General features: G+C 50.3%; 1 protein-coding gene across 2 annotated transcripts in view; it reads left to right on the forward strand.

The window, feature by feature from the left end:
• CTIF (cap binding complex dependent translation initiation factor) overlaps positions 1 to 21,152 on the forward strand; it is a gene marked incomplete at both ends in the record, with an annotated part of 118,945 nt that overhangs the window by 87,024 nt on the left and 10,769 nt on the right. For both annotated transcript variants that reach the window (XM_080362906.1, XM_080362907.1), the window contains one exon: positions 14,452 to 14,607. In XM_080362906.1, coding sequence (XP_080219032.1) covers positions 14,452 to 14,607 — 156 coding nt within the window. The remainder of the gene's footprint in view (positions 1 to 14,451; positions 14,608 to 21,152) is intronic.

The following is a 21,152-nucleotide window of genomic DNA, read 5'->3' on the forward strand; positions in this document are numbered from 1 at the left end:
ATTTGGGAACAGCAAACCTTCGGGGTGCAGGAAGGGGAGATGCTGCCGTTTTGGGGCTCAGTACTGGTGGGGTGGAAATTTGCTTTGATTTTTCACTCATTGAATTCGATATAAGGAGCGACTTTGGGCTGTGTGAGCCCTTAGTGGACACATACGGTTTCTTCACCCCTCTAGAAATACCTTATTAATTAGTAAATTGGAAGTAAGTCTCCTCTGAGAGGTTTTTGCTTCTCATAGTTTCACTCCCTGGCATGTCCAGGCTGTGGTACTTTATTTTATTGCTTTCTTTCAGTGAGAGGGTGTTAAGCAACGTGCCCCAAACCCTTCCCATGTAACATAAGTTGGCGTATTCCTCCGTTGAAATGACCGTGCTCTTTATAGCCGGGCTGTGTCTGCATCTGAGCTATGCAGCGCCAAGGGTATTATTAGCGTGGACATCACCGGGGCTGTAACCGTACCCTGCTCCCCTTGGCAACCGTGGCCAACAACACATCAACAGAAGGTTGATACCTTCTTTTAATAAAAAACAACTAAAAAAGATACTCGCGGTGAAATGCGGAGCTGGGCACGGGGCGGCGGAGCCGGCTCCAGGGCACACGCCGACGTGCAGCGTAGCCTATGGCACAGCCTGAGGCGGATCTGTGGTATACCCTATGGTATATCCTGTGGTATACCCTGTCATATACCTTATCACATACCCTGTGGTATATCCTGTGGCATACCCTGTGGTATAACCTATCATACAGCCCATGGCACACCCTAATGCATATCCTACGCTATACCCTATGGCATACCTTATGGCACACCCTATGGAATACCCTATGGCATAGCCTGTGGCACAGCCTAATGCATACCCTGTGGTATACCCTGTCATATACCATATGGCACACCCCGATGCATATCCTATAGTATATCCTGCGGTATACCCTGTGTGGCATACCCTATGTTATACCACATGGTATACCCTATCATATACCCTATCATATACCCTATGGCACAGCCTAATGCATATCCTATGGTATACCCTAGGTATACACTATGGCACACCCTAACGCATGCCCTATGGTATACCATCTGGTATACCCTATGGCACACCCTAATGCATGTCCTGCAGTATATCCTATGGTATACCCTATCATATACCCTATGACATATCCTGTGACATACCCTAAGGTATATCCTATCATATACACTATGGCGCATCCTAATGCGTACCCTATGGAATACCCTACAGTATACCCTATGGGATACTCTATGGCACACCCTAATGCATATACAATGGTATACCGTGTTGCATACCCTATTACATACTTTAATGTTTTCCTTATTGCATCGCCTATTACATACCTTATCGCATGCTGTAATGTATACCCTAATGCATACTCTATTGTATACCCTGTTGCATTCTCTATTGCATATCCTATAGCACACCCTCATGTATGTCCCAATGCGTACCCTATCACATACCCATGCGTTTCTTCTGCATCTCAGTTTAATCTCTCAATGCCGCAGAAACGGCCATTCCTTGGCTTGGTGCTTCGGTTCACTCCAGTTGTAGAAATTGGGGTCGAATCCATTAGTTTCTGGCACAGGTTGCACTCACCTGGGTTTGAGATAGTCCATATGGCCACTTCTGGAGGGGTTCAACCAGGAAGGTAGCCAAAATTCTGTTGTCAACCAAGGCAGAGGATGGAAGAGGAAAATTTAGGTTGGATCCTTTCTTGGTTTGTAGATGTTGTGGCATTAGGTACCGGAGAATTGATTTATTTATTCGCTTCGGTAAATCAGGGTGCAAAGGGAAGGGTTTACTATGCTGGGTACGAGGATTTGTGTTGAAGGGACGTTCCCAGCTCCTCCAGTGTCCCCCCTGCCATGAGCAGGGACATCTTCACCAGCTCAGGTTGCTCAGAGCCCCGTCCAGCCTGGCTTGGGATGTCTCCAGGGATGGTTCAGCCACCACTTCTCTGCCCAGCCTGGGACAGGCTCTCACCACCCTCAGGGCCAACAATTCCTTCCTTATATCTAATGATTAAGGTTTGGGTCTTGGTCGGGAATGGTTTGTGGTTTGACAGAGGTGGATGCAGGAGGATCTGAACATGGCTGGAGAGCATCTGACCTGTGCACCATGGCCAGCGTTGACTGCAAAACCCATCAATACTCTTTCCATGGCCGTTTTTAATTTAATTTAATTACAGGTGGTCTAATTCGTGCCGAGAAAACACAGTGGTAGCATTACTCTTGGAAAAGACAGGGTCCAGGAGACACCGGAGGGGTTGCTACGTTAAAAAATAGGGGGAAAAGAAGATGCTGAGGTGATGATTCCATGGGGAAAATTGCTCCCCACCACTCTTCTTGGGTAACCATCTCGGTGGTGACCCCCAGAACTGATGAGTGCCTGGGCTCTCCCAGCCCTGCAAATGATGCTACCCTTGAATAAACAGCTTCATCCGGGGGGTTTTGCAGCAACTTGCAGAGGTTGGAAACCTTTTCCATTACATTTCTGTGCTGACATTGACAGCGCTGTCCTGGTTTCGGAAACCGCTGTGGGACTCGCCAGCAAAACCTGCCGTGCGGATGCAATTTATTTTCTTTACGCCCAGGGAATTCAAATGCAATTCTGAATGCATGCACACATATATATAGATATTATATATACGGGCTTAGCGGGGGAATGAGGAGGTGGCTCCGAGGAGCATCCTCCTGCTCTCAAGGAGCAGGAAAGAAACACGTTCCCTGCCATTTGCCTCAAATTGTGTCTCAGAAGATGCTCTGCAGTTCTGTAATGGGATGCTTATTATGCTATTTTTACTATTATTTCTTATTTTAGAATGCTCTGTTTATATTATTTTCTTATTTATTGTTTTAGTGCTGTAATAATCATTTTTTTAATTATTATTTTGCCTAGTCATCCGGGGCCCAATGTAACCGGTGCAAGTGTTGGCAGCAGGCAGGAGAGGGAGCCAGGGGAGCGGGCTGGCACCCTGCCCACCCGGCAGGCAAAGGGCAGAGCCGGGCGTCAATTAGAGCTGGTTCCATCGTTACCCGTGAGTCTGGCCAAGCCATTGCCGCCTGCCTGTAGTGACAACACCCGCTCAGCTTCACCGTCTGGGTTACGGGAGCCGCTGGCACACGGGTCCCATGTGGGCCTGGGAGTTGGAGAGCCCCGGATTAAATATCGAGCTTGCTGCTTTCAACTTGCTGCTTTTCCCAAGCGGAGCGATGGCTGGAGGAGCCGTCTGGTTCTTTCACAGCTTTTCCGTGGCGAAGGAAGTTGGCAAGGGGCAAGGGAACGCCGGGCATCGCCTCCTTGGAGGATGATGGTGAGATGAAGGAGGGGTTAATGGAGCACAAAAAGGGGCTTGACCCAAGATCTGGGGTTTTCATGGAATGTAAAAAACCGTTTAACCCAAGATCTGGGGTTTTCATGGAGTGCAAAAAGGGGTTTAACTCAAAATATGGGGTTTTAATGAAGCGCAAAAAGGGTTTAACCCAAAATCTGGGGTTCTCATGGAGTGCAAAAAGGGGTTTAACCCAAAATATGGGGTTTTAATGAAGCGCAAAAAGGGTTTAACCCAAAATCTGGGGTTCTCATGGAGTCCAAAAAGGGGTCTAACGCAATATCTGGTGTTTTCATGGAGTGCAAAAAGGGGTTTAATCCATAATCTGGGGTTTTCATGGGGTTTAATCCAAAATCAAGGGTTTTCATGGAGTACAAAAAGGGGTTTAACTCAAAATCTGGGGTTTTCATGGAGCACAAAAAGGGGTTTAACCCAAGATCTGGGGGTTTAATGAAGTGACAAAAAAAAAAAAAAAAGGCAATGGTTTCCCGCTGATAAGAAGGAGGGAGTGGGAACAGAGGAGCTGTGCCCCAAAAGCCCTAAGAGACCCCCAAGCTGAGAATAGCTGGGCCAAACCCCAAATTAAATAGATTTTGGGGTTGCACTGCACGTGGGTCCTCAGCCTAAGCCCAGGGCTGGGTTTTGGGGCTCGCAGCCCCTCGAGAAGTTGAGCCACAGCCAGAGGTGGCTGTAGGGCCACCAGTGTCCTGGTGGGCATCGCAGGAGACGCCAGGTGGCTGGAGTCCACCCATCACTCATGGCTCTGCACGGAGAAGGGGTTTAGTTCGAGTAGCAGAGCATTGTGCAGTTCATGGGAAGCAGGACCAAGTTGCAAAAACAAAGAAAAACAATAAAGCCTTAGCGTTTAAAGACTGGCATATTTGAATTCGGTATTGTGGTAAGGTTTTATATTGCAACACTCAGGTGTGTCGTCAAAAACAGCCATAGTTTGGGTTGAAGGGACCTTCAAAGCTCCCCCAGTGCCCCCCCTGCCATGAGCAGGGACATCTTCACCAGCTCAGGTTGCTCAGAGCCCCGTCCAGCCTGGCCTGGGATGTCTCCAGGGATGGTTCAGCCACCACCTCTCTGCCCAACCTGGGACAGGCTCTCACCACCCTCAGGGATGGTTCTTGGTGTCCCATCATCTCTGCTGACCACTGAATGTCCCTATCTGGGCATCTCCCAGCAGTGGTGGGACTCAAAGGAGGTTCCTCGTGGTCCCACCGGCCGGTGGTGAGCGATGTCAGGAGCATCCCTGGCTGAGCTGCTGCCTGCATCTCCTGCCTGCATCCCCTGCCTGCATCTCCTGCCTGCATCTCCTGCCTGCTAAAAGCCCAGCCTAGTTCAGACCAGCAGATTTCGGCTGGTAGGACCTGTGCACACCCTGTGCATGAGCTGCAGCGTGGAGGCAACGCAGAGCAGAGGCTCTGCCAGGCTCTAGGTGGAGACTGCAGCCTGCATCCTGCCCACACCCTGCCTGCAGCTCTGGGCCAGATCCAGGCAGTGGTTACCGGTGGGGTGGGCTCCTGTCTGCTCCCAGCTAGTGCTGGTGGGTCAGGCAGCTCGGGGCCATGCAGGGTCCCCGCTGGGCTTTGGTAGGAAAGGCAGCAAAAAAAATAAAAAGAAAAAGCCTTAAAATCCATTTATCCATTGCCTGAGAAGTGAGGAAATGCCTGAGGATTGCCCGTCATCTGCTGTGCTCGATACAGGGGGAGCAGCTCAGCAATCGAGGTCCCCTCAAACCTGCTGGACTGGCAGCAGCTCTGTCTCTCCGTTTCCTCCTGAAAAGCTCAGATTTAACCCCAGGATGGGGGAGCACATTCCTGCCCGCCCAAGGACTCAGCCGGGCTAAGACGCCCTCCTGCCAGACCATCTGCTCCGGCAGTAATCCAGCTCAGGCTGCCCCGAGGTCAGGATTTGGGGATGCTGCGGCATTGGGACATCCCTGCTGCTGGTACCCACAGCCACCCTGGCATCCCCAGCCCTGTTTCCATGCGCCTCACCTGGGGATGGGATTTTCAGGGGGTATTTAGAACCCTGCGATGTGTCACCCTGCCTGGGACCCATCCTGCACGCCCCAGTCGCTTTGCTGAGGGATGAAGCATCCTTCTATCAGAGGAAGAAATCTTTTGCCCCTGAGGGTGGTGAGAGCCTGTCCCAGGTTGGGCAGAGAGGTGGTGGATGAACCATCCCTGGAGACATCCCAGGCCAGGCTGGACGGGGCTCTGAGCAACCTGAGCTGGGTCCCTTCCAACCCAAACTATTCTGTGATTCTGCGATTCTATGGGGGAGCAGGTGCTGGGGACGTCACCTCCTCACCCAAGGCCAGAGCAGACGCAGGGGCCAGCATCAGCCTGGAGCTGGAATTTGGGTAGAAGGACACTGAAGAGAGCAGAACCTCTGGGGTTTTTTTCCTGGGAAGAGGACAAAATGGGATAACTTGTGCTTCGCCCATCCCTGGCATCGCTCGACTGCAGGCGGGAGGGATACAGGGGATGCTCTTGTGCCCACCACCTAGGCTTCTGCAGGAAATCTCTTTTTACTTTTTTTTTAAAGGATTTCTAGCTAACCTGCAAGAATTTCTACCAAATTTAGTTTCCAACTGAATGGGCTTGATTGATGTGCTCAAGCACAAGTGATATTTGACTGGTCCTTACAGAGGGATGGTCCCATGGGACCTGCAGCATGGATGTCTCGTCACAGGCACCCTCAGCATCCCCCAGCCAGACTTAGGCTCAGATTTAATCCCCGTTGGATGTTTTTGCGTTGTACCTACCTGTCAAAATCTGGATTTGGAGAATCAATACTGGAGTCCCCACCCCTTTACCTCCCTGGCAGGTATCACTTTGCGCAACCTCATCTTTTCCTGCTTGCTGGAAAAACAAAACCTTTCCATTTCTGCTTCGTTAATAAGGATAACTTGTGTTTCCTTGAGTCTCTAATTTTCCAGCTCAAGCTGTCCAGTGTTGTGACACGGTGATGGTCACAGTCAGCTGCTCCGCCAGTATCCTGCAAGATATGCCACGAGCATCCCTTTACATATAGAAGGTTTGGAGGGATCAAAGGAGTTTTGCAGGTTAATGTTGTTTTCTGCAGCTCTTCTCTGTAAATTCAGTTTTTCCAGCACAGATGGGCAGCTTGGGAGGTGTTGCAGAGTGCTCCATACCTCTGTGCTTCAGATGAGCAGAAAAATGCACCTTTTACATTCATTAAAGAAAAAAAAACATACCCAAATACAACATTTGCTATAGCAGAAACTCCTTGGCTTCATAGGATTTGCAAATATCAGCCCCTGAAAGAGATTTGCTGAACTCTTTTGTGTAAATAACGTTTTTTAGCTGGCTGGTACTTCTCCTCCAAGTCGTGTTTTTCAGTGGTCGCTCGTCCCCCATCGCAGGGAGCCTGGAGCTGCATTTCCAGCACCGGTACCCGGTTCCCGTCGGATGCTTGGCCGCAGTGGTGGGACAGCCGGGCCGAGGAGCAGGCGGAGGAGATGAGAGGGTTGCCAGCCCCTTGGCTTTCCAGCGTGTTTGCTCAGCAACGTCGAGTGCTGGGCCAGAGCCACCACCTCCTTGCAGACTAAACAGTTGCGATGTTTTCTCCCATGACTGAAAGAATTTCGAAAAGGGTCCCGGTATGAAGCTTTACACAAACTCTGGGTGCCATTAATATCTCTGGCTGGGAGGCTGTTAACTCCCTCCTGGCCCGTGAGGTTCAGTCTCTTGGAAGATGAAGGGAAAGCCCAGCCCATGATGGGGTTTCTTTCTTTTAAAGGAGAAAGCCAAGATCTCTGGCTGTAACAGAACTCTGGTGGTGTCAGCACAGGACACACATGGACCTGCTGGAGAGGGGCCAGAGGAGCCCCAGGAATGATGCGAGGCTGGAACAGCTCTGCTGGGGGGACAGGCTGAGAGAGTTGGGGTGTTCAGCTGGAGAAGAGAAGCTCCAGGGAGACCTTATTGCACCTTTCCGGACTTAAAAGGGGCCTGTGAGAAAGATGGGACTGACTTTTGAGCAGGGCCTGTTGTGATAGGACAAGGGCTGATGGGTTTAAACTAAAGGAGGGAGATTGAGGCTGGACATGAGGAAGGAATTGTTGTCCCTGAGGGTGGTGAGAGCCTGTCCCAGGTTGGCCAGAGAGGTGGTGGCTGAACCATCCCTGGAGACATCCCAGGCCAGGCTGGACGGGGCTCTGAGCAACCTGAGCTGGTGAAGATGTCCCTGTCATGGCAGGGGGGGCACTGGGGGAGCTGGGAAGGTCCCTTCAACCCAAACTATTCTATGATTCTATAATGCCCCATGCCCTTTGGACCTTTTCGGGGCCATCTGTGTCCACTGAGATCCATACAAGAAGAATCGGCCTCAAGTTGCGCCAGAGGAGGTTGAGGTTGGATGTGGGGAACAATTTCTTCCCCAAAGGGCTGTGGGGCATTGGAACAGGCTGCCCAGGGCAGTGCTGGAGTCACCATCCCTGGAGGGGTTGGAAATACGCACAGATGAGGTTCTTATGGACGCGGATTAGTGCCAGAGGTGGGATAACGGTTGGACTTGCTGATCTTGAGCATCTTTTCCAACAAAATGATTCTGTGATTCTATGAAACACCCCAAGAATAAGCATGGTCACCTGGTGCAGATCCAGTTCAGAGGAAACAGTGATGAAAGTCTGTGGGAGTGAAAGGCCTCATGGCTGGGTGAAGCTGGGACCTTTGCGAGGTTGGGCACGGGGTGTCATCTGTAATTTGAAAGCTTTATCTGCTTTAAATGTCAATAGCCCCTTTGTTGGAGTAATAATAATTGCTGGGATTTGCATGTCTCACTCACACGCCCCAAAGCTCTTTGCAGAGGAAGATGAGTAAATTGTTCCTGTCTGCCAGCTGGGAAATCGAGGTGCGGAGGTGATGGGAGCCCACGCAGGACTGGAAATAATACATTTCAGTCTTGTGCTGTGGTTGCCCAGCTCTGCATGGAAGCTGTTGGCTCAAAGCAGGATTTTTGCCGTTGTTTTACTCAACTTTGTCTTACAGAATCATAGAATTATTGGAAAAGAACCTCAAGATCATCGAGTCCAACCATAACCCACCCCTGGCACTGCCCCATATCCATGAGAACCTCATCTGTGTGTATTTTCAACCCCTCCAGGGATGGTGACTCCAGCACTGCCCTGGGCAGCCTGTTCCAATGCCCCATAGCCCTTTGGGGAAGAAATTGTTCCCCAGATCCAACCTCAGCCTCCCCTGGCGCAACTTGAGGCCGTTTCCTCTCGTCCTGTCACTTTTTACTTGAGAGAAGGGACAACATCCTCCATGCTACTGGCAGTAGCACAGGCAGGAATGGTTTGGTGGCATCTCAGTACGGTTGAGTCCTCAAGGAGTGTCAGCGGGGTGCTGGCAGATTGGCCAGGAGTGTTGCTGCAGGTGGTTGGAGAAAGGGCAGAGCCCATGGAAGAAATTCCACCTTGTGTCCTTCATGCGTGGTTTAACACAACAAAGGAGCTTGTATGGTGGTGTCCATCTAGGGTAAGATGTTCCCGATGATGCCGTGGGTGATAGCTCTGTTTTGGAGGTGCTCGGTGAGACCCTGAGCATCCGTGGGTGGAGGTGTTCATTCAATCTTTGGTGCTGCCACAGGTTTCTCCAGCACCTTCTGAGCTTCTTCTGCACATCGGTTGCCATAAACTACTCGTCTCACTGGGTTGTGCTCCCCAGAAAGCAAAGCTACACTCCTCCTCCAAGCCAGGACTTTAATACAAGTATTATTTAAATTATAAACAGGGAATAATGTGCAAAATGTCATTTATTGAAGCCCTTTCTAGGAGGGTTTGAGGAGGGACCAGGCAGAGGGTGTGTGACACAGGATGGACACTGTCCCAACCTCTTCCCACCAGCTTCCTCCTCCAACCGCGTTTTATTTGTCTCAGGCCCTTTCCAAAGAGCCATTTAAGGCTCAATCCTTTTGTAGCACATTGCTAGCAACACCAAGTATTTAGCACAGCCTCTCTCCACTTTTTATATCGCGTCTAGCACTGATATCTAAGCATTATGTGTTTCTTTTTACACAGTATTTCTGACTCAGTATTTCCTGCCTCCTTGACAATGACCGAGTCAACAGCTGAGCTGCCCGAGGAAGAGCCCAGTGTTTACAGAGCAACAAGCCCAAATCTGTCTTTTTGTTTTTTAATTTCATTTTCCATCAGAAGGTGGCGATGCTTAAATTAACCCTCATTTTTAGCCCACGCTAAACGTTTGCCCTCTTTGCTGCTGACAGAATTGGTGGCCCCAGATCTGGGGAAAAATGTGTTGAACTCCCAAGGGATGAATTTTGGGATGCAGCTGTTGGGGCCAGAGCAAAGGCTTGGACCCAATGACAAAATTCTGCTGCTCATCACACTTGACTCCACTGCCCCACCAAAAGTGGTAGAGGATGGATTTTCCTGCTCTATTATGGACTGGCCAAGACTTCTTGGCTCTTCTAGCTTGGTCCTTGGAGAGGTCTCACCTCTGGGCAAAGAAAGGATAGCGTTGCATGAGCTGCATCTACACTGAGATGAAGAGCAAGCTTTCACTTGGGTGCAAGGGTGGAGAGTCCCAAAATAAAGACATTTTTTCTGTTCCTGTTGCTGGTAGGAGCTTTAGCCAAGGGTAGAAGTTGTCCAGTGGGGGATGTCAGAGGGCGGGCTGAGCCATGGCTCATCTCTATCATAAAATCATACAATAGTTTGGGTTGGAAGAGACCCTCAAAGGTCATCTAGTTCAACCCCCCGACATGAGCAGGGACATCTTCAACTAGCACGAACACAGGCCACCCCTGACCTACCCATCGCGCGTGGTGAGACCCAGAGTGATGAATATGCCTAACCTCCAGGTTTGTGCCCCAAAATTAGAATCATAGAATGTCCTGAGCTGGAAGGGACCCACAAGGATCATCAAGTCCAGCTTGTCCCATATGAGACCTCTTTGGAGGTCCCCTTGGCATCCCCCCACTTGCCACGTGGTTTCCCAATAAACTCTTCTCCCAAACCAGGCAGAGAAGGGAGGTCAACCCTGCTACCTGGTATAAATACATTCTATTTTAAACTAGAGGCGCTGAGGGAAGGTCATCCAGTCAATGCGCCCAGATTATCTCCAGGCCAGGGCACCCCCAAATTAGTAGTACAATTCCTGTTTAAAAATACAGCCAAACTGATGAAAGATAATTTGCTCGCTGCCCTGACATCACCACCTAAGCATGGGGCAAGCCAGTCCATGGTTATTTTTATATAACTTCATGAGGCATTTCCAGAGCAAATAAAGTTCACTGGGCAGGGCAGTGACCTGGCCGCCTGGTTTCAGGGCTCTTCAGCCTCCTCAAGGCTTCTCCTCGGTGGGTGGAGGTCTGTGGTGGAGGGCATGGCTCCATTGGATGTGTCCTGGGCATGTGGGACATGGATTTTGTCCTCTGCTGCTCCTCACAGCTGGCCAAATCTTCACCTCTCCCATGCTGTTGGTCTGGTTCATCCGTTTTGGTTGCACACACTTTGGAATAACCATTGAGTTGTTGTCCATGTTCTCCATGCCCAGAGTGATGGGTCACAGGTCCTGCTAGGGGCACGGTTGACATGCAGCCAGGTGAATCACACTTGTAACTCCATTGACTGAATTACTTAGATCATAGAATAGAATCACAGAACAGTTTGGGTTGAAGGGACCTTCAAAGCTCCCCCAGTGCCCCCCCTGCCATGAGCAGGGACATCTTCACCAGCTCAGGTTGCTCAGAGCCCCGTCCAGCCTGGCCTGGGATGTCTCCAGGGATGGTTCATCCACCACCCACCTCTCTGGGCAATCAGAGATGAGAGCAGGGACCTCCACAAACATGGACACGTCAAGGGAGGTGGGACATCTCTGCATAGGAGATGTTGATGTTGGCTTGTTGTGTCGTGTTGTGATTCTGGTCAAACCTGCTGTCTGAAGGCCAAATTAAAGGCCAAAGCTCCCCAGGCCACCTTCCTTGTGTGTTCGGTGACACTAGTGTCACTTCACCTTGTGGGGCTGAAGCAGTTGGTATCTCAGGGTGCTTCAGGAGAGCACTGGCACTGCCAGCACTTCCATGGAGGCTGAGCTCCTGGTGAGCTCAACTCTTGCCTGTAGGCAAGAATGGTCGAAAAAACATAATTCCTACCTCTGGGAAGGTACTTTTCCTGCTTTGTCGAAGGAATTGGTTTCACCCTCCTCTTGGCAGAGGACTTGCAGATGATCTACTTGTGTGAAATTTGGTCCAACCTGAGGCAGCAAATGGAGTAAAATTATTATTGCTGCTGCAGTATCACAATCTGGATGAAAATGTTTGCTGTGACCTCTGCATCCATCTCACATTCTGTCCCCCTCTCTCATCCTTCTTGAGAGTCTGTCAAAGTCTGCACAAGCTTTTTGGTGACTTGAAAGAGTTGGGAGAGGAGCCCAGTCCCTTTTATTTTGCAAGAGTCTTCTTCAGATGGAAGTTGGGCTCAGAATGTTCATTGATGTCTGCTGGGTGGCATCACCCACCAAGTGCTGTAGGATGAAAAGAAGAGAGTGGTGGCATCTCTTCCTGCCCAGCTCCCATCCTACGCATGGTGAGTTTGGTTCGGTGGTTGTTTTATGGAAATTTGTTGGGTTTTTGGTTTGTTTGTTTGTTTTTTCAGAAAATATTTTTTCTTAAGAGAAAACGTCGAAGAGTCGGTTTTCTCTCTTGCAAAGCGGGATGATGTGTCTGAAGGAGGAACGAGAAGGAGGGTTTCCTGCCGTGGTTTTTATTCTTTCTCAGCAATCCAGGACATGTGGTTATCCTGAGCCACTGGGAATTTCCCAGCAGGCCCCAGGGATCCCAAAGTACATCCTAGCTCCCCAGGAGCATCAGTGTAGACCTTCCCAGGCAGGACAAGGGAGATGCTGGTGACCATCCAGTGCAGGACGAGCAGGATGGCTCAGGAGACATCCCAGTGCCAGGGGATGGAGAAGTCTTGGGGCATCAAGGAAGAGCTCTGGGGTTCAAAAGGTGCTTTTTGTCCCAGGGCAGAGCTTGGTGACCTTATGGTTGGATGAGGCCAGGAGGTCCCTGGTGCGAATGAGGGGTGTGGGGTACTCTCATATGATTTTTTTAATTGCTCAAGAGTCAGGAGGACATTTAGACTATTATTACTATTGTGATTACTATTGTTATTACTATTATTGTTATTACTATTATTATTATTATTATTGTTATTATTGTTATTATTGTTATTATTGTTATTATTGTTATTATTGTTATTATTATTATTTTACAAGCAAAATCCCCAGAACAAGTAATTTGGTAACCCTGGGGTGGTAACCTGAGCTGACAAATCACTGTCTCCTCCATCACCAGCTGGTCAACGAAAGGACAAACTCCACAAAGTCCCCTGGAGAATCTGCAAAGACCCAACAGGATTCGACTGCAAGGTTGACTTGGGAGTTGCAGACACAGTTGGGCAATTGTCTTATAGAAATGGGTGTAGGGAGGAATTAGTCATCGCTGTTTGGTTAATAAGTGCCTCGATTATTTTACAAGTCTTTTTCCTGCATATGCAAATGTATTTTTTTTTTTTTTCATTTTGTAATGAAACATTTAAATAACTCCTGTCTGGATCTTCTATGGTTGTGTCAGGAAAATAACCTTTGTGCTTTGGCCTGGGTTTCTTTAGCAGCTGCGTTACTTACCTTTTTGTTTTCAAAAGAAAAATCTCCGGTGTGTTGTCCAGGGCCATGAGAATGAACTTTGGTGCGGTGATTTCTATATCTCCCAGGCTTTGCAAAGTGCAGCCCGGGGTCAAAGTGTTTGCAGCAGCAAAAGCCCTTTGTCTCAGGCAATAGGAATAAACCAAGATGAACAAGATACAGAAGATAATTGATTTAGTCGCTGGGTTTCAAATGTTGTGCAACCTGCACCGGGAACATGCGGTGTTGAGAACGAACTTGTCCTGTTCTCTCATTTTCCCCTACTTGGTGTCTGCTGGTTTTTAATACCGAGGAAAGGTCACTATGGAGACAGACAAGTGAAGTCGCGTGGGACATCTTGCAAGAAGCTCCACAGCATCACTAGGAGCCCAGGGAAACCCTTTGGGCTCTGAGTACAATTCACTCTCTTGTGCCACCCTCTAGAAAGGTTTTTATTTGCTTTTCATCTCCTCCCTTCAGGCAAATCCCTTTTTTTCTCCCCAGCCAGAGGACTGATGGGGAGGCGGTTATCTCCCTTCACACTTCCTCCTGATGTTGCTCCATAAATCACGTCATTCGAATAATCCTTGGTCATGGCAACCACCAGCTGAGGAGCAAGGTGACCTTTTAATTCCAGGCCTGGGCTGCCCTGATCTTCAGGTCGGGCAGCAAGCCAGGCTCTGCCGTAATCTCATGAGACCCCAGGGAGCAACCAGACCATTAGGATACCCCCAGCCAGACATAGAATCGTGGAATCATCAAGTGGTTTGGGTTGAAGGGACCTTCCAATCTCCCCCAGTGCCCCCCTGCCATGAGCAGGGACATCTTCACCAGCTCAGGTTGCTCAGAGCCCCGTCCAGCCTGGCCTGGGATGTCTCCAGGGATGGTTCAGCCACCACCTCTCTGCCCAACCTGGGACAGGCTCTCACCACCCTCAGTGTAAAAAAATATACTGGATATATATTGAATATACTGGGGTGAATGGTCTGGACAGGTCCACCTGGCCCACCAAGCCCAACACGGCCACCAGCGTTCTTTGCGTTCCTTCCGCATTTCATTTGACTTCTTTGTTCTTGTTTTTATTCTGTCTTGGTTGTGCAGATGGAAAGGAGTCCCTGCGTCCATCCGAGGGGGAGGGCAGGGCACGGGGGACGCCGTCTCTAGCGCAAGCCGTGACAGTTATTGCAAGGGCTTGGTGATATTTCTACAGTACCTGCTTTCTGGTGGCTTTGCTGTGTTGAAATTCCAGCCGCTCGGCGTGCGTTGAGTAATCTCCCCATTGTTACTAAAGAGTCAGTCTGTCTGTCTGTTTCTCCCCCCACCCTCAGTTTCAGTTTCCTCCTAGTTCTTTCTCTAGATGGCCGTTGCCTCTCCCGTGGCCACACGATTTTGCTGATGCAGCCTCTTGTCTCTCGTCCCTCTTGCAGAAGGATTTCACCATGCGGGAGGAGTTGCAGCAGCGGGATGTGGAACGTTGGCTGGGGTTCATCACCTTCCTCTGCGAAGTCTTCGGCACCATGAGGAGCAGCACCGGAGAACCTTTCCGAGTCCTCGTCTGTCCCATTTATACCTGCCTCAGGGAGGTAAATGCCCTTTGGAGTTTGTCCTTCTCCACCTTGCAGGTCAAGCTGTTGCGTTGCGTGCTGACATGCCCGTGATTTGTAGATGTTTGCTTGGTGATCCCTAGAGGTTTCCTTTGCCAGCATCACCACTTTTCACCCCTAAAGTACTGATGTCTACAGGGATGCTTGGCTTTTCCTGCATATTCTGTTTCTGCTCATTGAAAGCATGTGCTTCGAGCAGGACCCCATTGTCCAAGGCTTTGCAAAGCCCCACAGCTGGGATTGGAAAGCCAATGCTTGAGTTTGCAAATCCCAGTGTAGCAAAAATTCCCAACGAGGGGGCTTAAAAAGCTTCTTAAAAGCAGGCAAAGCCACCTGAATAGATGACACAGACTGAGGGGAGGAAAAAGGGAGAGAGGTGAGGTCCCATATGTCCTTAGTCCCTGCTTAGTGAAGCAGAAACCCAGCCTTGCCACCAGTACTGGGGACATTTCAGAACCTGAGCTCCCCATGGTTCGGGGTGATGGCAAAAACCTCGGTGAGGACAAACAGAAAAAGCAACTCAAGCGTTAATGTTCAAAAGAGCAGGAAAAGGCGCTGCCCCATCCTGCTTTAAAGATGGTTTTGTCTCCTGCTGCTGTCTGTAGAAGACTTTCTCCGAAAAATCTGCGTCGTTGCTTAGAGTTGGAGCTGCAAATCTCACATTGTCAGTGGTGCCTCTGTCGAGCCGTAAATAACTCGCTGTAAAATCAGTTTTCTCTGCTAGACCTGGAGCAAGTGAAGGGTAAAGAAACTGCCGGCGATGACTTTTTTACACGTGTGGGAAGTTTTCTCTGAATGCAAACACACCATAAACACTTTAATATTGTGGGGAGGGTTCGCAGACGGTGACTGTAGCAATGAGAAAGAGTCCAGGCGTCGTGACAAGGCACACAGATCCAGAGGTGGATGAGGAATGCTAAGAATAGCCTAAACTTCCCCAGAATCTCAGACCACAGTGCTATGTGTCACCTTCTGGGGAAGATCTTGGCGTCTGACAAAGTCCCCGTTCCCCTCCGCTTCCCATCACCGTTGTGACACAGCCCAGCCCTGATTCTACCAGGATTGTTCCCTGCCCACTCCTGTCTGCCCTTGCCGTGTCGTCACAGTCCCTCTTGCCACCTTGCCCATGTGTAGGGACACGGCGGCGATCTAGAGGTGCACAGAAAGACATGAATTTCACACATCAGGGATATTTTTTGCTACAGGGCAGCTCCGTAAAAAGCTTTTACTAATTATATCAAGACATCATGCATAAATTGGTTCCTTAGCAGGACTGCTCTGTCCCTGGGCTGTCCTTTGTCAGAGAAGAAGACTCTTAGCTTGGCTGGCGTGGGTGAGTCTGAGTCTTCCAGATCTCCTGCCCCAAAGAGGTTGACCCTGACTCACACCATTCCTCTTCCTTGACTCTGGGATGGGTTTTCATCTTGCTGACATTTTTTGCAGCTGTCAGTTAATCCTGACACGTGGGGCCAACCCAGGAGTACAAAAACACCTATTCATCATCAATTACGTGTTCCAGGCTCTGAGATGGTTGGTAGAGCCAAAGCCAGGCTGGAGATGCAGCCGAGGAGGTGGTGGTGAGCTCTTCTGTCCACACCTAGGAGAAGACAGGGCTCGTTGCAGTGAGTTGGGCTAGATGACCTTTAAAGGTCCCTTCCAACCCAAACTATGTGTCAATGAGTTTGCTCAGGGTGCTCCATGAGATCGGGGGAACTTTCTGTGACTACCAGGCACTCATCCCTTGGTGAACTTCATGAAACACGTGGTGTCCCAGGGCAGGAGAGGACATCCCCATGGCCCAGACAGTTTGGGACCAGCGGCAACCACGGGAATTCCTCCCCTTGCCTCAGGATGGGTTTTGCAGGGTGTAGTAGCACTCATCATGGTTTCTTCTCCTTCTTGCTAATCAACACTTACATCCCCATGTACAATCCCAGCCCCTCACTCCTCGCTCCTTCCTCCTTGGACCAGTCCCCTCCACACACTCTCTGTGCCCCATCCACCCATCGTTTGAAGATAAATCATTACCAGAGGCGAGATAACATCTCTCCCTCTGCCTGTCATTTCAGCTCCTCTTGCTTTTTAGTTTCTCTGTCTCTTTTTTTTTTCCTTTTTCCCTTTTCCTTTAGAACTTTGGCAGAATGAGCCAAAGGTCAGCGAGGGAGTGAGCAAGAGGAAGGGTAAAGCTGCCAGATGACTGAGGCAGGAACGTCTCTTCCCTTCCCCCTGTAAAGCTCCCTCCCTCCAGCTCCTTTGCTTTTCCCTGCCCCTTCAGTAAAGCTTATTAACACCATCATTAATTGTGGAGCTGGGCAGGGTGGGAGGGAGCAGCGAGGACATCAGTGCGGGGGGCGGCCCGGTGAGGAGGAGCTGGGGACGTTGCTGGAGCATCGGGTGACGACGCCGGCGTTATTTATTGAGCGTTGCGGATGGGTTGGTTTTGTGGGCTGGGAAAAAAATAAAAGAAAGAAAAAAAATCAGAAGAGAAGTTCATGTCAGGCGAGGCTGGAGTGATAAATGCTGAGGTTTGCTGGTTAATCGAACCGGTGTTCATCACCGTCCTCAGGGACACGGGCAGAAACCGCTGCATTTTGATGTCAGCCATGGCAACAGGTGCTTAATCACGGTGAAGGAAATTCGGGTCAGAGCTGCCGCCTCACCTGGCAGCGTTTTGTGAGCCAAGGGAATGGCTGTGCCTGTTGGCACAAATGTGGTCCACACCGAGCCCCCATCCCAGGGGGATCTGCTGCGTCCTCTGTACCCATCACCTGAGTGTCCTGCTGGAGAACAGGGTGTGGGGAGAAGGAAGGTTCTACCACCACATCTGACATGCTGACTGCCTCTCCCGGGAGCTGAATCCCCGAAGAATGAAAAAGTTTAATTTCCAAAACCATTCTGAGGGCTTGGGGTGAGATTTGTGCAGGCAGAGAGTGTCTTCACAACGAGGTCTGTTGGGGTCAACTTTGAGATTTTAGGCAAAGAGGCGATTCGCCGAGAGAAGTAAAAGGTGAGTCCGGCTCTTGTTAAAATGGTTTGGTGGAACACGACGAGTTTGGGTGGTGATTGAGGTGGAAACACATTTTTTCTGCTTGGAATAGTGCAGAGTTGAAGTTGGAGAAGGGAAATGGGGTGTCCAAGCCCAGCCCAAAGATCAACATTGAAGGTGGTCTCAGTGTCTTCTCCTGGTCCTACAGTGCACTCAGCTCTGACCTCACTTTATTTCACAAAACCACACCAAAATTGACCCTGTACATCTTCTGCCCCTCCAGTATGATGAGGAGTGAGCGTATTGCCATCCTTCCAGCTGCAAAGCCCATGCCCAGACACCAAGGACCACATTCAGCCCCGCTCCAATAATACTTCATGCTGCACGGCCCCCAAAACCAACTTAAACCAGAAGAACAACCAAGGGACTTTGGTTCTTGCAAACTGTCCGTATTTCTTCTTTTCGGTGGCCTTCAGGAGAGTCAGCAAGATGTGAAAAATGGGGTAAGACCAAGGAGCAGCAAATGTCAGTTGAACCATCAGTAGGGCAGGAGCACTCCAGAGCCTGGTGCAACAAGTGCCCTGTGGCTACTGAAGACGTTGAGATACTAAATAATATTATTTCCCACCTATTTTTCACTGACTATCAGCACTTTTGCTTTTTCTAGCTCTTTCCTGAGCATGGTTGGAGCTGGCTGGTCTTCGTCCAGGTCTGTGCTGCCCATGGCTGCAACAGGGTTGGCATGGGCCAACCAGCCCATGGCATGGGCCAACCCAGCTTCATCCTCTGGTGCTTCTGGGATGGAGAAGCATTGTCAGGTGTTGGAACAGGCTGCCAAGGGCAGTGGTGGAGTCGCCATCTCTGGAGTGGTTGAACAGACGCAGAGATGAGGTTCTCGGGGACATGGGGTAGTGTCAGTGTTGGATTAGTGGTTGAACTCAAAGATCTTGAGGGTCTCCTTCAACCGAAATGATTCTGTGATCATATGATTCACTTAGGACTGAGTTCTGAGGGACCTGGCCCACCTCTTGGTGATGGTTCAGGTCTACAGGGAAGGAAGGATCGTAGCCAATTTGGAGCCATGGTCATGCTCTGCAGAAGCCAGGACATACAAGTGGTGTCAGCGAGCTTTGACTCCTCATGTGTCTTGATCTCGTCCTCAACAGATGTTGTTGGGACACCAACCCAGGAGGTGCCTCTGGGCCTGGTAGCTGCCACCTTCCTGACAACCCTCTGCCAGGAGGAGCCACTTCCAGACGAGGTGGTTGTTGTCGAGTGGTGCTTTGGATGCATTTGTTTGTTTTTATGACGCCATTCAGCCGTCAGACCCAGCTTTACAGCCAGGTAACCTGAGCAGTTGCCTCCGGCAGCAGAGCAAGGAGGTGGAAAAACTGGCTTGCGGGATCTAAAGCTCGAGAAGATGCCAAGTAGTGATGTCACTGTGGTCTCCTCAAGGCACCTTGCTGATTGGGGTCCCGCAAGGGCAACCCTGTTGAGTGGTCCCCCCAACTTGATGTCATCTGCAGACATCTCAAGGGCGTGCTCCTCACCTCCTCCACCTCATGGATAAGGATGCAGGTCCCAGGATAGAACGTCAGTTCTCCTCACCACTGACCTCCCAGTGGAGTTGGGTTGTAACCCAATAGCTACAGCTCTCTGAGTCCAACCATCTGACCAGTCTTTTTACCCATCTGGTTGTCCACTTCATGATGTCCTAGCATGGATACAAGGTGACTGGATTCCAGAGGTGACAGGGAGCAGCCTTGCTGTGGCACCGTCCCACTCTCAGCGCCCGTGGGTGCATCGCACAGGGCTGTTAGGGCAGCTTCAGAGCAAACCTCAAGAAGCAGCTCATCAGAGAGATTAATTAAACTGCAGAACTCCGTTGTGCAGGAGGCTGTGGCTGCAGGACCAATTCACGGAGGTCACAGAATCATAGAATCACTTTGGTTGGAAAAGACCCTCAAGATCTTTAAGTCCAAGCATTAACCCACCTCTGGCACCAATCCATGTCCATGAGAACCTCATCTCTATATTGTCAGCCCCTCCAGGGATGGTGACTCCAGCACTGCCCTGGGCAGCCTGTTCCAATGCCCCACAGCCCTTTGGGGAAGAAATTCTTCCCCACATCCAACCTCAACCTCCCCTGGCGCAACTTGAGGCCGTTTCTGTGTGTCCCTGTGTCCCCTCAGCTCCTGTTCTCCAGCTGAACCCCCCAGGTGCCTCAGCTGCTCCTCAGAAGGTCCCTCCAGTTTGGGGGGCGTTATTGCTGCTGAGGCTGCCCCTGGGGGCATCACCCTGAGCATCTTGGGGGGCTCTTCCAGCCAAAATGATTCTATGATTCTACACTATGTGGGCATTGACCTGACCCAAGACAAATGTTTTGATGGTCTTTTTACCAGCCGTGTGGACAGTCGGCAACGCCCGGGAGCGGTGAACCAGCCCTGGCAGCGGGCAGGACATTTGTTCTCCGTGCAGGGATTGTCTCCTTACCTCCAGTCTGGTTGGCAGAGCCGGTCCCATTTCAGCATCGTTTAAAATCTTGGCACGTTCCCACGGCTTCCCTGCTCCCTGCAAAGCCTCGGGGTGGTGGAGGATAAGTACTCCCCGTCTCATTGCCTTTCCCCCACGTCTGAGTCTGCGGCGCAGTGCGTAGACGGGTATCCACTCCCCTCCCTTCTCTTAGCGCCTGTTATCTCCTGGGGCCATGCTGTGTAATTTAGCAAAACTATTCGAGCAGGGTAATTAACGTCTGAACTTCAAGAGGGCACTGCCTTTTACTGTCTCCTTCGGAGGAAGAGAGAGGAAAAACCGTCCCAGCTGCACTCGGAGGAGCAGGGAGGGTGGTGCTGTTTGGAAAGGAAAATGGTGTCTTCTAACATGGGTCTTGCCTTTTTTTTTTTAATCACTCTCGCTTTTTAAAAAGCGTCAGCCTTTTTGAGGCAAAAAAAGGGTCTTTGAGAGTATAATGAGACGCTAGGATTTTTAAGATTATTCTCCTCATTCTTCTAGAATTTTTGCCTTGTTGAATGAGCAATGAGGCCAGATCACAGAATCATAAAATCATTGAATGGTTTGGGTTGAAGGGACGTTCCCGGCTCCCCCAGTGCCCCCCTGCCATGAGCAGGGACATCTTCACCAGCTCAGGTTGCTCAGAGCCCCGTCCAGCCTGGCCTGGGATGTCTCCAGGGATGGTTCAGCCACCACCTCTCTGCCCAACCTGGGACAGGCTCTCACCACCCAAATCCTGATCCTGATCCCACACCACCCTTCCATCCAGGTAGCTCTGTGAGGCCAGACCCGACCAGAGAAAATAAGTCCTTTATGAAGAAGGGGGTTTATTTCCTCATAAAAGTCCCCTTCTGGTCTCCATATCTCATTCTGCAAAAAGAAATCAGTGGCTTGGTTTGGTGAGACTGGGACAAACTGGGAAGTGGTTTGTAGGGGGAAACAGATGGAGGAGGGATGAGGGATGAGAGGGAAGGGACGTCAGGGAAGGAGAGAGAAATAGGAGGCTGAGGGACATGAGGAGGAAGGA

The sequence above is a fragment of the Nesoenas mayeri genome (assembly GCF_963082525.1).
Source record: "Nesoenas mayeri genome assembly, chromosome: Z".
Taxonomy (NCBI): domain Eukaryota; kingdom Metazoa; phylum Chordata; class Aves; order Columbiformes; family Columbidae; genus Nesoenas; species Nesoenas mayeri.